The sequence below is a fragment of the Elephas maximus genome, chromosome 20 (genome assembly GCF_024166365.1).
Source record: "Elephas maximus indicus isolate mEleMax1 chromosome 20, mEleMax1 primary haplotype, whole genome shotgun sequence".
Taxonomy (NCBI): domain Eukaryota; kingdom Metazoa; phylum Chordata; class Mammalia; order Proboscidea; family Elephantidae; genus Elephas; species Elephas maximus.
This window is the reverse complement of record NC_064838.1, coordinates 78,241,113-78,257,204: the sequence shown is the minus strand read 5'-3', so window position 1 is coordinate 78,257,204 and position 16,092 is coordinate 78,241,113. Positions and strand designations below refer to the sequence as shown.

Below are 16,092 nucleotides of genomic sequence, written 5' to 3'. Positions count from 1 at the left end.
AAAGGAGAGACTGGAAGGAGGGAGCAGGCTGACTCAGGGGGAGAGTAAGTGGGAGTATGGAGTAAGGTGTATATAAGCTTATATGTGACAGACTGACTTGATTTGTAAACTGTCACTTAAAGTACAATAAAAATTATTTTAAAAAATCATGTCATCTATCAATAATTAAAGTTTTCCTCCTTTTCCAATCTGGATGCTTTCTATTTATTTATTTAATTCTTGATTGCCTTATTGTGTGGCCTAGAACAGCCACTAAATGTGGAATAGATTAGGTGAGAGTAGATTTACTTATTTTGATCCTGGTCTTACTGGGAATGTTTTCAGTCTTTCATACCATGTGTGATGATAGCTGTAGGTTGTTCACGGGTGCCCTCTATCAGTTTGAGGAAGCTCCATTTTAATACTAGGTTGGTTAAGGTTTTATCACAATTATTGGTACTTTTAAAATGCTTCTCTACATCTATTGTATGGCTTTCTTGGCATTTTTATTTGTAATTATGGAGAATGTCAATAACTGATTTTTTAATGCAAAACTATCCACACATTTCTGAAGCATGCTTATTTGGTGTACTATTGTCTTTACATATTGCCAGACTCAATTTCTTAATTTTTACTACAGATTTTTCACATATGTGCTCTGATGTTTTCTTTTAATGCCTTTGTCCGCCTTTGATATCAGAGTAAAGCTATCCTCACATACGTGCAAAATACCCCTCTCTTCAGTTTTGTAGAAGAGTTTGTGTACAATTGGTTAATTCTTTTTCCCTAAAAGCTTGTCAGAATTTCCCAATCCAGCCCCTTGGAATGATTGGGAATGGGGTGTGTTTTAAATTTCCATTTTGATATCCTGTCTTTATAAATGATATTTTTCTTATGTGTTTTCTTTTTTTTTTTACATACAGGGTCACTATGAGTCGGAATCGACTCGACGGCAATGGGTTCTTTTTTTTTAAAAAAAAAAAGCATGGAAATATATCATAACCTACCTCATAGGGTCCTAAGCTCAAACCCAGATTGGATTCTTTTTTAAAGACAACCTTTGCATATCTAAAATTTATTTTTTTCTCATTATAAATTTTTTGAATATTAAAACAGTAAGAATAAGGAAATATGCAGGAAAATTAGGAGGGGATATAGAGCAACTATGTCCAGAAATCAGGGCAAACCTATAAAATGCTACATATTACACCTCACTCACTAGAAACACAGCACAGCCCAAACCATGGGTTACCTTCTTGTGCTTCTTCCAAGCAGAGTAATCGAAATGATGAGTTCAAACAACAGATACTGATCAAACTAAACTTCACACTCATATTCATCAAGTTTAAGAAAATTCAGCCAAACAAAAACAAAGCAACAAGTGTAACTCATCCTACAATAGACCTCTTATGCAAGGGCACATAAACAATTAGAAAATGACTTCTAAACAAGAGTAATTGTTCTTTTCTAGAGAGATAAGGAGAACAATCTTTGAGATAAAAGCATGGAAATAAGAAGCAATATTATTCCGGGACAGAAAAAATGAAAAAAGCTGGGAAATTCTGTGGCTGAGCTCAAAAATTTACCTTAACAGATATACCCACTGATACAGATAAAATGGGCTAACTTAGACAAAACCAGATACTGAGCTGATCTCACTGAATCTGCTTATTTTTTTTTTACTGTTTATACTAATATTACAATATAATATTACAATATAGTAATAATAAAATAATAACAAAGTAAACAGACTCTAAGGGCTCAAATATGAAAGCAAAGGCAGGGTTTAGAAAGTGGACATTTGAGCAAATTCAAATGACTGAGTACTTTAAATCAGCCCACCACACTGAGCCTTCTTTTAATCAGAATTAGCTACCCAGGGCAGAGGGTCAGCAATAAAACAGCAAGTTAATGGGAGTGCGCATGCGCACATGAGCACATACACACTTTCTCCTTTTTTTTTCTACTAGGTGAGGAAAACACCAGATACTTGGAAATCTTCCGTATCTGTTACAGTTTCACTATCACACTGAAGATACTCAATTTTCTTTTTTTAAAATCTAACCCCCGCCAGCACATTCTAATATACTATCAACTTTCTTAATTATTATGCTTATAATGCATCGCTCCTGCTCAAGGAAGGCAACACTTTGTACTGTTTCATTTATTAATCTACTTATAGCCTTAGTAGAGTGACAGGTAGAAGGCGATATAGAAATGTATGTTGAACTTATCTGTGCGTTTTGTGCTTGCTATTCCCTCTGGAGGCACACAGAAAAAAGTTTAAAGCCCAAATGTAAATTATATGAATCATATGTTAGAGTGAACTTTGACAAAATGTATTGCATAATCGTCCTAAAGCCCTATGTAAGGCATATTTTACATCTCTGTTCCTCAAACTGTAGATCATGGGATTCAACATGGGGATCACCAGGGTGTAAAATATGGAAGCCACTTTATCAGTGTCAAAGGAATGACTGGACTTGGGCTGCAGATACATAAAGATTAAAGTCCCATAGAACACGACTACCACAGTCAGGTGGGATCCACAGGTGGAGAAGGCCTTGTGCATGCCCTCAGCTGAGCTCAGTCTGAGAATGGATGCAATTATGAGTATGTAAAAAACAAGAACTATTAGAAGGGATGAAATCAGATCAAAAGCAGATAAGATGAAAATGACCAATATGATCTCATGTGTGTTTGAGCAGAGCAAAGATAACAAGGGGAGACAGTCACAGTAGAAATGCCTGATGACATTGTGGCCACAGAAGGATAAGTTAAAAATCTTTATGGTGATCAGAAGAGAAACAAATGTGCTGTAGAGATAAGGGATTGCCACCAGCACAGAACACACCCCTCGTGACATGATGATGGTGTAGCACAAAGGGTTACAGATAGCCACATAGCGGTCATAGGACATTGCTGACAGAATGAATAATTCACTAATGATGAACAAGAGAAAGAAAGCTAGCTGTATAGCACAAAAACAATAGGAGATTGTATTTTCACCTACAACAAAATTTACCAACATTTTGGGTCCCACAGCAGTAGAATAACCAAGATCAGTGATAGCCAGGTGTCTGAGAAAAAAGTACATGGGAGTTTGTAGTCTGGAGTCCATCTTGGTGAGGATGATGATGCCCAAGTTGCCCACCACTGAAATCATGTGGATGATGAGGAACAGCCCAAACAATGGAGCCTGCAGCTCAGGGCGGTCTGTGATTCCCATCAGAATGAATTGATTCAGCCCTGTTAGATTGTGTTTGTCCATCTAGGTCTATCGGGTAACCTGTTGTGAATGGAGACATCAGCATCATCAACAGCTTTTATGCAATATCATCTGGTAGATTTTTAGTATACAAAACCAGTATGAATAGTATAAATCCAAACATTCCATTGTAGGATATTTGAATACATATCCAACTGACACAAATTTTGCACACACATATACATATTAGATTGATGGATACATTGGTAGATAGATGAAACAAAAATGAATAATGTGTTAAATCTTTGGGTGTTAGGTACTTGGATATTTATTACACTCTTCTTAAAACTTTAATCTTTTTCACATACCTAAAAAAATACACGGATACATTTTGAACCCTGTCCTTCAAAATACTATCTTACAAAAACTCATATATATACATGGTCCAGGATGGAAAATCAACATACTAGACAGGTTTTCAATAGATATATAATTGATCACAGTGGAAATTATTTGTCTTTATACAAGAAAACATCCCTAGAGATACATGTACATTGATGCTACCTCTGCTATACCTCCATTTGTAATGCATACAATGTGGTGCTTTGGGCAAATAACATAATTTATGTGAATCTTTTTATCCCCACCTGAAAAATCATATTCTATCTCTTTTTTGCAGGATTGTTAGAAAGGATAAACGAGAGTTAAAGGCTTCAATGTGTCTATGATACTTGAAAATAAAAATAGTGTGTCTAGACTATTTGTCTACCTATTTGTCTTTCTGTCTGTATATCTATCATCTGTCATGATCTGTTGTTTTTCATGTTGACATTAGTTACTTGGAATTATTATTTTTTGATGTTAATTGTTTTGATTTTAATGTATTTACAGTTATATTGTTCTGGACTGTGACTTAAGATCTTTGTCACCATTTTCATGATGAATACCCAGAATAGGTTCATTAAAATGTTATCCTTGTAACTAACCCCAGCCTTATATTCTACAACACCTATTTTATGACTAAAGTGTCTAAAAGTGTCATTCTTTAGACTGCTTTCTTTTCTAGTCTAATTAAAATACTTTCATTTCCAGTTGGGCATTCGTAGTGTAACTGACACATTCTACGTTTTTTGTAAGAAATCAGGTATATATATTTTTTCTCATGGAGAAACCTAAGATATATGAGGAAATCTGAGCAAATAATCAAAACTTGATGCCATAAACTCCTGCTTGTAAAAAAGTATCCTCTACTTTCATGACAAAGAAAGTTTATAAAATCACAATATGATACAGTAGCATAGGAAAAATCTATGGGAATTACCGGAAGTTATTCAAAAACTTTTTGAACATGAAACATGCTCTGTTAAACATTGGAACTCCTATGTGGCATGATAAATTTAAGTATAATCTTTAAAAAATGCATCTGAATATATCACAGAGGTTTTAAAAATAAAAGAATAGCCCTGCAGGTTAATACACCAAAATTATAGGTTTAAAACTCTGTGATCGTCACTGCCTCATAAGAATATATGTGTATCTACCTCTCCATCAATCTCTATATCTCTCTAACTCTCTATCTCTTTCTCTTTCTGTCTATCTATCTACCTATCAATCTATCCATCTATGTATCTGTCTACGTATCTATCTATCTGGCATGTATCTATTCCTGAAAAATACGAGTAGTGCAGTGTCTGAGTAAATTACTAGTCAACAAATTCAGACATTAAATTTCATATGACTAAATTACAAAAGTGAATAAATGAAGTGCATTTTTATCGCATATAAATCATATCAAGAATAATGGTGGAAAGCAGGCTGAATTGAATTAAAATTACTAATATTTTTCTGTGGCTTTGCTATCAAATAAAAATAAGACTGTTAAACAGTGACTAAACAGTCTAGATGTTAGTAAAACATGCCAATGCATAAAAAAAATTCTACCTTTTACCTGTAATGAATCTGTTTTGACACCTTGAGCATATTCCACCTGAGTTTAGAGGTCATCCCAAGAATAGATTTGACACATTGAACACTAATGACTGAAGATTAGACAAGTCTGGAATGACATCAACCATCATAGATGAAGAATGCAACGTGGCGTAGTGGAAACAATATATACTTTTCTCTCAGTCTTTGAGCATCTCCCTGGGGAGATACCAAGCAATGTGTTAATTACATCTGAAGCACCTGAAAGCTTAACAAAATGTGTAGGATATTTGTTAATTTTCTGAACAAATTGTATTCACCAGGAAGTAAATCTCTTTTAGATATTTATACATTTATTCTCAGTTAAGTTTCAATTTGTCCATCCAAGAATCTAGAGTAAAATATTTTACCTTTAGGTCAGACCATACTCAATATGCCCTATTTGATTCATGTTCTAAAATGGAATTAAATTAATACATTTCATAAATATAATGTACTCTTTCTTTGTGTTTCATTTCCTATATTTTCGCTATTTTTTACCTTGAGAACAGGTATTAGTCACTTCGACACCTCCTATTATTGCAAGTTTTCTTTTTAAGTCTTCTCTCCTTTTATTTTATTAGCTTAACATATTCTGTTTTATTGGCATGACTCGACATGAGAAGAAACAGCTGCATATATCCATTAATAATTGGAACATGGAATGTATGCAGTATGACTCTCAGGAAAGTGGAAGTTGTAAAAACGAAATACATAAAGATCAATAACCTAGGCATTAGTGAGCTGAAATGGACTGGTCTTGTACATTTCGAATTGGACAGTCACATGGTATCCTGGGCTAGAATGAAAAATAGAAGAGGAATGACATCATACTCATCCTCAAAAAGAACATTTCAAGAAACCTGTCATGAAGCGCAATGCTGTCAGTGATAGGATGATCTCCAAAAGCCTCCAAAGAACATAAGTTAGTACTACTAGTACTCAAGTTTCCCCACCTAGCACTAATACCAAAAATGAGGAAATGGAAGACTTTACTAACTTCTGAAGTCTGAAATACAGCAAAATTGCGATCAAGATGCATTAATCATTAAGATTGGATTATAATGTGAAAGTCAGGAAAAAAGAAGTATTTGTAGTTGGAAAATGTGGCCCTGGTGATAGAAACCATGCCAGAGATGACATGTTGGAATATTGTAAGACCAACAAATTCTTCATCACAAATAACTTTTTTCAAGAACAGAAACAGAGAGCACACAAGTGAGCCTTGACAAATGGAATATACAGGAATCAAATCGCCTGCACCTGTTAAAACAATATCATCAGTCAGAACCAAGCCAGGGGCCAACAGCGGAACAGGCCATTGATCGCTCATACGCAAGTACAAATTGAAGCTGAAAAAACTTAGAGCAAGTCCAAGAGAGCCAAAATACAACCTTGAGTATATTCCACCTGAGTTTAGAGATCATCTCAAGGATAAATTCCACACACTGAAGACTAATGGCCAAAGATTAGACAAGTTTGGAATGACATAAAGCATCATAGATGAGGAATGCAAAAGGTCATTAAAAAGGAAAGAAAGAGAAAACCAAAATGGATATCAGAAGAGACTCTGAAACTTGTTCTTGAACATAGAGTAGCTAATGAGAAGGGAAAAAATAATGAAGTTAAAAACTGAACTGAAGATTTCCAAAGGGCAGCTCAAGAAGACAAAGTAAAGTATTATAATGAAGTGGACAAAGACCTGGAGTTAAAAAAACAAAAGGGAAGAATATGCTCAACATTTTTTGAGCTGAAAGAAGGGAAGAAAAAAATCAAGCCATGTGAGCGAATGATATGGTATGTTATTCACATCTTAATAAAGGTTTTAATAAATAAAAGTAACAAGAAAAAAAAGCCAGTTTATCTGACTTTCTAGATATGAAATGTGGTATATCTATGTAAGAACTATGTATAAGCGCTTTAAAAGATGCAGAACCCATATTTACTCTAGGAGATATTAAATGTTTCTATTGCTAACAAAATCATGAAAATTTACTGACTTTGTAAAAAATAAAGCCTTGAAAAAAATCCTTATATTTTATTTCTGTGTCAGCCATTTTAAAATAAGTTCAAAATTTCCATAGAATCAATTGGTTAACACAGACAAAGGAAAGCTCAATAAAGAAATGAGTTTTAAAAATACCTGCATTTTCTATGAGAGAGTAAGTGTCCAATTTTTATTTTCCCTTTCTAATCTAGGATGGACTAATTTCTATTGCTTCAAGTAATAAACTAGCATTTTAGGCTAAGAAGTGTGTAAATAGAGAAATATCTGATCTTATACTTTGCTTTTATTTCATATATTGCACATGTTTGCTGGGTTTTAAGTAATTTATTATACTAAATATTTTTATTCTTCTCATCAAGGAGACTATACAGGTATGTTATTGTTGTCAGGTGCTGTTGTATATAGGTAACACTGGGTATGAAATCAAGGTAAACTTCTGCTAGAATATGACACTGTGGAAATTGGGAGAAACACCACATGTTGTAGTGAAGTTCATGCCCCTCACAGTTCTAGGAGTGTGTCAGTCACATATGCTGGAGATTTGATTATCACTTCTCCTGTACCTTGACTTCTGAGTCTTGCCTACCGCCAAGCATTTCTGTTCAGCTCTCCACTGGTTTACTCTTTCGCCAGGGAATCCAGCAATGTGCGTAGTACAAATTTGTCAATTCCCTCAGCTCTCTCTGCTTGGTGGTAACTTTCTTTAATAGAGAAATTATATGCAGGTACTATTTGACACCTGGTTGGAGGGACCAATCCCTGGAGGAGGACATCGAGGGTCAGGAAAAATAGGAAGTCCCTCAGTGAGACGGATTGACACAGTGTCTGCCACAATGGGCTCAAACATAGCAAGGATTGTGAGGTGGTGCTCGACAAGGCACACTTTTCTTCTGTTGTTCATGGGATTTCTGTGATTAGAACACACACGATGACACCTCACAAAAACAAGTATTAAGATTATCGGGGATCATTAAATATTTAATGAACCACAGGTTAGTTCTTATTCTAATTTCAATAATATCTAACTTGTATACTGAAGCTCCTCAGAATTTTCTTAATATTCTCTCTCTTTTTCTCTGTTTTATTTTCAGGAGCCTCTTCAATGAAAACCTATATAGGTAGATTAGACTTTTTTTTTTTTCCTTTGGGTTGATGAATATTCCTGAGCTATGTTTTGTTCCTTTTGATCCACATGATTACTTTGGTGGGAAGATCTTGGATGTTTATGGTGATCATGGCAATATCCAATATACTGCGAATTTTGGTTCTTTCACATTTTTTGGCATGTGCTGGCACATTGTGGCCCATACCCATAACCACAGGACCACGTCATGCTTGATGTCTGGCCCTACTGATCCCTGGGAGTGTCCTTCCATGCTGTAACTGATGGGTGACTGTGTGGTAGGGGCCATCTGCACTCACCTTCCATACTCTGGTAGTATCTGCATCTGCATGATCTCTTTATCGAAAGAAATTTGTGTTTGCAGTTTGCACAAGTTTCTTCTCAGCAAGAGAATGGGGCAGTCAGGCATACAGAGAAAAGAATGTGTTAATGACTTTCTTTGTATAGAACAGGTTAGAGGCTGGAGGAAGGGATGGTTCTCCCCTTACCTGAGACTCCCAGACTGACACAGTTTGTTTTGTCAGGCTGTCTTTTTCAGGTTCAGGACAGAGTGGGCTGCTCTGATATCCACAGGAAACTGTATAGTTCTTTCCCCCCTCCCCACACACGCACCTTCATTAGAACCAGTGGCTCAGGTGGGAGACTTGCTCTCAGTCCTCCTCAATTAGAGGCTTTACACATTGGCATCATGGGCCACTGGGCACCCCATGTTCTTTCTTTCCTCTGAGTAAGAACTTAGGGCTTCTGTCTTCCAATGCCCACTCTCTCTGCACTAGGCGCTCTGGTCCCGGCTTAATGAGGTTCAGGGCCTCCCAACTCCCTATCTCTTCAAAATCCTTCCTCTTCTTGAGCTGCCAGGAAACCAGTCATTTCCCTACAAGGTGGTGTCCAGGAATGCAACCTGTCTCTTCTGATCAGTGATTTTTCTCTTTTCCTCTTCCTGATCCTGATAGGAATATACTTGGTAGGCAAGCTCAAGAAGACAAGATCGCCATCTCAATATCTTCCTCAAAGTTTTGGAGTTTTCTCTGTATGTCCTGGGTGCTCTGTCTAATAAAAATCATATTCAAGGTGTGAGCATTTTCAAGACTCTCAGAGTCTGTGTCTGAGAACCGTCTAAATGCTTCCTACACACACGTTGCACACTCACACAACCTAGTTAGTTTTACCAACCTAATAACTGATACCTAGAGCCTTTTTCACCCTCAAGGGTCAATTTCTCCCCCTTCTTGGGACTCTAAAGGCTTAACCTAGGTATTACCCTGCTTTTACCAAATAACTCCAAATACGTAGAGCCTTTATTGCCCTTAATGGTTAATTCCTCCTGCTTCTCCGTCCCCTTCTAAGGTTTTATGTAGACACTTACCATATAACCCAGGTGCATTTCGTATCTCCCAAGAAGTCATTGTTGGGTCCCAGGTGAATCATCTACCTTCCAGTAGCTGGAAGGTATCTAGGAGAAATCTCCTGGTGGTACCAGATGTTGGAGTGGCCTGTTGTCCTATCCGCCTCTGGAACTGGGAAGATGACTACTGGCTGGCTCACCAGAAATGTTGCTGGCTGGAAACTTCAGGTTCTGCTCGGTGCAACTCATCTCAGCCAATAAAAAATAGACCAAAGTAGAAGAGTGGGAGAGTAGAAAGGTGTCTTTATGTCAGTGCAAGGATAGGAAACAGTTGGGGCTGCTTCTGCCAAGACTGCTCAGACAGGCTGAGGGGAAACATTACTTATAAGGGGTTTATAAGTTGAAAGCTCATACAAGTTACATCAGCAACAGTATTATCCATATTGCACACCTGCAATAAGGTTTACATGTAACGTCACGCATCACATCTTCAGAGTATGGTGGTTAAACTACAGCCAGAGCCATGGTATTACTATATATGAGAACTGAAAGGTTGTCCTGAATGTCAACATGGCATCTAAACTTGTTTTTGCCAAGTTCCTCTAGTTTTGGGAAGCAGTTAAGGAGAGGGGAACCATGATTTTAATGTGAAGCTTTGCAGCAGCCAAGCAAAGGAATCAGGATTCTAATGTAAAGCTACGGGCGTGTCAAGCAAGCTGCCCAAGGAAGTGGAATCTTACCCAGCCTGAGGAGCTCTGTCTTATCATGACCATCTTCACCTTCTAAATGCTTCAAACTTTCAAAAATGTTTATGCTCACATGACAATTTAACATGCATCTTTTTCTTATATTCCAATGAACAATTTTTATTCAAATTTCATTGGCTATGTAGGGGATCTTCTTTCATGATCTTGAATGACGAAAATAATTTAGATTCTAGGTGCTTCAATAAAACTCTAAAAATGCTGGAAAAAAGAATACTTGAAAAATTTTAAGGAGCAACCTGGAACAGCTATGTCCATAAGGCAAGACAGCTGTATCCTTGCCATAAAACAGGCCTTACTTTATAACACGGTATAAAACATGGAATTATCTCATTTTACCTCTTATAAGTAGGGTGAACAAAAGTCAATGAAAATATACAGCATAATAAATATTGACCAAAGTTTAGGAACGTCAAACCTATGAAACAGAATATCCTTTTACCCAAGGAACTACACAAAAAAATAATTGAATGAATATTTTAAAAAGTTTTTCATACAGATAAGAAAAGATAACAACCCATGAAACAAAAACAAACAAAAGATAATTATTAAATAAGAGCAACTAGTGAGGAAGGAATTCCAAACCTGGGAGCAATTCTGGATGACATCAAGAAATTTTTCTTAATTGGTGCATAGATCAGAATATACATTCATTAAGATAAACTTCTTGAGGTTATCCAGAGTTGCTCCCAGGTTTGGGATTCCTTCCCCACCCTCAGATCTGTGCAAAATGGGTTGATTATAACAAAGTCAGATAGAGAGCTGAACTTGTAAATTGCTAAATTGGAAGGTATGTTGAGTTAACAGATTGATATGTTAAATTAAACGCATTTATAAGAAAAGAATGGAACTCCAAAGTTCAGAATGGGGACATTTGAGCAAATTTAGATAACTTGAGTACTTCAAATCATCACACTACCCTGTGACTCATTACAACCTGGCCCAAATCTAATACTCCCCTCAGAAACTGTGAAGACTGAAACAGAAGGCAAGTGCTTACACAAACACACATACACAAACGAAAGAACTGACACTGCAAAGTTTATTTTAATAGAAAAAAAAAACACCAGAGTCATTGTAGCTCCACTTTTGTAACTAGTGCCTTTTCCCACTTCCACTCAGCATATCCACTCTCCTTACCTGACTTCATGGTTCCCAACACATTCTCCTGGAGGTCTGGTGGTGCCCTGGTTAAGAACTTGGCTGCTAACCAAAAGGTCAGCATTTCAAATCCATCAGCTGCTTCTTGGAGACCCTGTAGAGCAGTTCTATCCTGTCTATTAAGTTTTCTATGACTCTAATTGACTCAATGACTAAAGGTTTTGTTTTCTAGCACATTCTCAAAAAAAACTAAATGCACTGCTGTTGAGTAGATTCCAACTCCCAGCAACCCTATAAGACAAAGTAGAACTCATGCACAGGGATTCCAAGGCTGCAAATCTTTGTGGAAGATGACTGCTACATCTTTCTCCCATGGAGTAGCTAGTGGGCTTGAAATGGCGATCTTTCAGTTAGCAACAGAGCAGTTTAGCCACTGCACCACCAGGGCCCCAACATGTTATTCTGCACTGTAACATTTACATAGTTATTAAGCTTGTGAACCATCTCTTTCCTGCAAGGAAGACAAAGGTTTTTACTCTTTAGTTTCCTCTTCTGTTCATCAGTGCATTTAGAAAAGTGACTGGCACATAGAAGTAAATTTATAAATATGTCTGTAATGTATTTTTGCTCACTATACCCTATAGAGACACACAGACAAGGTTTGAAGCCCGTGATATAATTTATAAGAACCATATGATGAGTTAAGTGGTAGAAAAGATACTGCTTAATTTATCCCATGTTCTATGAATGGCATGTTTTACATCTTTGTTCCTCAAGCTATATATCAAGGGATTCAACACTGGAATAACCAGGGTGTAAAATATGGAAGCCACTTTATAATTTTCATAGGAATGACTGGACTCGGGATGCACGTATGTAAAGATTAAAGCCCCATAGAACACGACCACCACGGTCAGGTGGGATCCACAGGTGGAGAAGGCCTTGTGCTTGCCCTCAGCTGAGTTTATCCTGAGAATGGCTACAAAAACAAGCAGATAAGATACAAGAACTATTAGAAGGGATGAAATCAAATCAATAGATGTTGCGATGAGAATGATGAATTCAATTTCATGTGTGTTTTAGCAGAGCAAAGATCCTAAGGGGAGACAGTCACAGTAGAAAAGACTGATGACATTGTAGCCACAGAAGAATAAAGTAAAAATCTTTATGGTGATAAGAAGAGAAACAAAAGCAGTATAAAGATAGACGATTGCCACCAACACCAGACAAACCTTTGGTGACATGATGACTGAGTAGTGCAGAGGGTGACAGATGGCCACATAGCGGTCATAAGACATTGCTGAGAGAATGAATAATTCACTAATGATGAACAAGAGAAAGAAAGCTAACTGTATAGCACAAAATAATAGGAGATTGTGTTTTCATCTACAGCAAAATTTACCAACATTTTGGGTCCCACGGTTGTTGAATAGCCAGGATCAGTGATAGCCAGGTGTCTGAGAAAAAAGTACATGGGAGCTTGTAGCCTGGAGTCCATCTTGGTGAGGATGATGATGCCCAAGTTGCCCACCACTGAGACCATGTAGATGATGAGGAACAGCCTGAACAATGGCGCCTGCAGCTCTGGGTGGTCTGTGATTCCTGTCAGAATGAATTCATTCAGCACTGTTAGATTGTGTTTGCCCATCTTGGTCTATCAGGAAACCTATTGTGGATAGAGACATCAGCATCGTCAATAGGGTGTATGTAGTATCCTCCGGTGGATTTTTAGTATACAAAGGCAATATGCTAAATGAATAAGGTAAATCCAAAGTTTCCAGTAGAGATATTTGAAAGTAAACCCACCTCCCACCAATAAAGCATAAGTCCAAGAAGACAGAGAGAGAGAGAGAAACACGGGGAGAGAAAGGGAAATCTACCTTGTTATCAGTCGGGGAAAATTTGCTCCCCCAAGAACATTTGTCAACGTCTGAGACATTTTGGATGTCACAACTAGGAGAAGGGCACTACTCGTATCTAAAGGAAGCGTGGGATGTTGCTAAATATTCCACTGTGTATAGGGTAACTCCCCACAAGAAGGAAATTTCCAGTCCAAACTGTCCCTGGGGGGGGAGATCAGAAACCCTGATATAGATATAGATACAGATGTAAATGCAGATGTGCATGTAGGCCCAGATAAAGGTACAGGTGTAGGTATAGGTGTACATGTATGTGTATGTGTACATGTGCTCGTAGGCATGTGTGTACATGTAGGTGTATATGTACATATATATGCACACCCGCTCATGCACATGCTCACGTTCATGCACATACACGTACACACATACACACACAGAGATGGGACCCCTGGCAGAGCAGTGGTTAAGGGCTTGGCTGCTAATCAAAAAGTCAGCTGTTTGGATCTACCAGCCACTCCTTAGAGACCCGAAGGGGAAGTTCTACTCTGTTTTAAAGGGTCTTTTATGAGTCAGAATCAAATTGATGACAATGTGCTTGTTTTTTTTTTTTTTTTTTTTAAATATACAGATAAATATAAGAAGCAAAAATTTAAAAAAATTAAAAATGTTAGGTGTTAGGTATATGAATGGTTACTAAACTTCCTCGTTGTTATATCTTTAATGACAATCACATAATGGCATTTACAAAATTATAATACATATTTTGATTATAAAAATTTTAAGCTGCAAATTCCCAGCATGTGTGGAAACATTTAGTATGCCTTACTTCAAACATAGTCCAATAAAATCCTTGGGCCACAGATGGTGCAGACTGAAACAACATACTTGACAAGAATCAAACACATGTCTTGCCGGGGAAAATCTAATAGATCCTGGTGGGGATTATTCGTCTTTATACAGGGGAATATCCAAGGTGGTAGACACATGCAGATACAGCTTCTGTTATACCCTACTCCTGTAGCTTATGGAGTAAGATACCTTAATATCTTTATCCACACCTGTAAAATGACCACTTTCTTTCAGGGTTGTTGAAAACTAAATGAGGATTACATGTTTCAATGTGTTTAAAGTATCAGGACATAACTCTCAAATATGAAATATATAGTGTCCTTGCTGTTTTTACAATGATGACAATAAGTTATCTGAAAGGAGTTTTCTTTATATATGCATATGTAAATCCTTCTAGTGTGACCTAGCTTCTATGCCACGCTATGAAGATGAGTAGGTTGAGTAGTGTGTTATCCATGTAACTGACCCCAGCCCTTCCTTCCCCCATCTTCAACTCCCTGACTAAAATTGGACCATCTGTGTGCCATTCTTCTGGATTATATATCTTCTACCTTACTTAAAACATTTTAATATATGTTAATCGGCTGCTATCCTACAGGTCGGCAGTTGGAAACCAGCAGCTGCTCTGCAGTAGAAACATGTGGCAGTCTGCTTCCATGGAGATTTACAGCCTTGGAAACCCTTCGTGGTCACTGATGAGTCAGGATCACCTTAAAGGTAGTGAGTGTGTTTTAATATAAATTTACTTAAAATATGTCCTAATGTAGAAGTCCTTTCATTATAACTAACATATATAAAGTCATTTCTAACAAATCAGATTTATTTTGCCAAGAAAAAATTTACACTAGTGGGAGGAAATTGAGAGAAAGTGAGGTTACTGCCATTGATTTTAAAAGGAACTTTCATTAAAAAACTTCATCCGGTTAATGAAATCCTCTAGTCTAAACTATTATATAGTACATAATGCATATAAATATATTTAAAATAAAATGTATATACATATCCCTAATAAACCACAGATTAAAAAAAAAAAAAATTCCAGAAAAGGATGAGGATGGCATTTTAAGGTAAAAGAATAAATGGTTTGAAATGATACTGCTTACATGAAAATAGCAGTACCAGCAGCCTCTGATCCAGGAATAATCAAGCAAATAGAAAAATACAACAGTATCATATTAAATAATAAAATGGGAAATATACTATCTCGTATAAAATATTGCTGAAAAAGTTGTGACCTACACCGACAAAATGCCTATGTCAGAAAGAAACTGTTGGTCTTTTCCCGACGAGACAAAGGAGAATGAAGAAATCTGAGGACATAAGGAAGCAATTAGTCCAAAGGACTAATGGGCCACTTGAATCCGAACCTCTTGTAACCTGACAACAGAAAACTAGATGGTACCTGGCTGCCACTACTGACCACTCTGACCAGGATTACAGTAGAAAGTTTGGGGCAGGATGGGTAAAAAATGTAGAACAAAATTCAGTTTGGAAACAGCAACAACAAAAGACCAGATATACTGGTTTGAAAGAGGCTGGAGAGGCCCCTGAGACTGATCCCTTAAGATAATTCTAATATGAAACTATAGACACTCCTGGAGGCCCACTTTCAGCTCAGTAACAGACAGCGCTGTTACATTAAAAGACAACATCTGTGAAGGAGGTGCCACTTAGGACAATCAACTATAGGAGACCAAAAGGGCAAGAAGGCGGGGAGGTACGGGGAAGACTGAGAAATGCAAACAGGGAAGCCAGGGAGGAGATTAGGAGAGTGCGGGCACACATTGTGTAAGAATCTTTGATTGGAAAATTCATTTGCTATGTAAACTTTCACCTAAAACACAATAAAATGTTTTCTTTCTTTTATTTTTTTTAAAGAAGAACTGATTTG

At 37.0% G+C, this 16,092-nt stretch overlaps 1 protein-coding gene across 1 annotated transcript; it reads right to left on the bottom strand.

The window, feature by feature from the left end:
- Positions 1 to 2,296: 2,296 nt before the first annotated feature.
- Positions 2,297 to 3,250, bottom strand: LOC126063753 (olfactory receptor 8K3-like). The gene has a single exon (XM_049862144.1). The coding sequence runs from the start codon at positions 3,248 to 3,250 to the stop codon at positions 2,297 to 2,299; it is 954 nt and encodes a 317-aa protein (XP_049718101.1).
- Between the last annotated feature and the right edge of the window lie 12,842 nt (positions 3,251 to 16,092).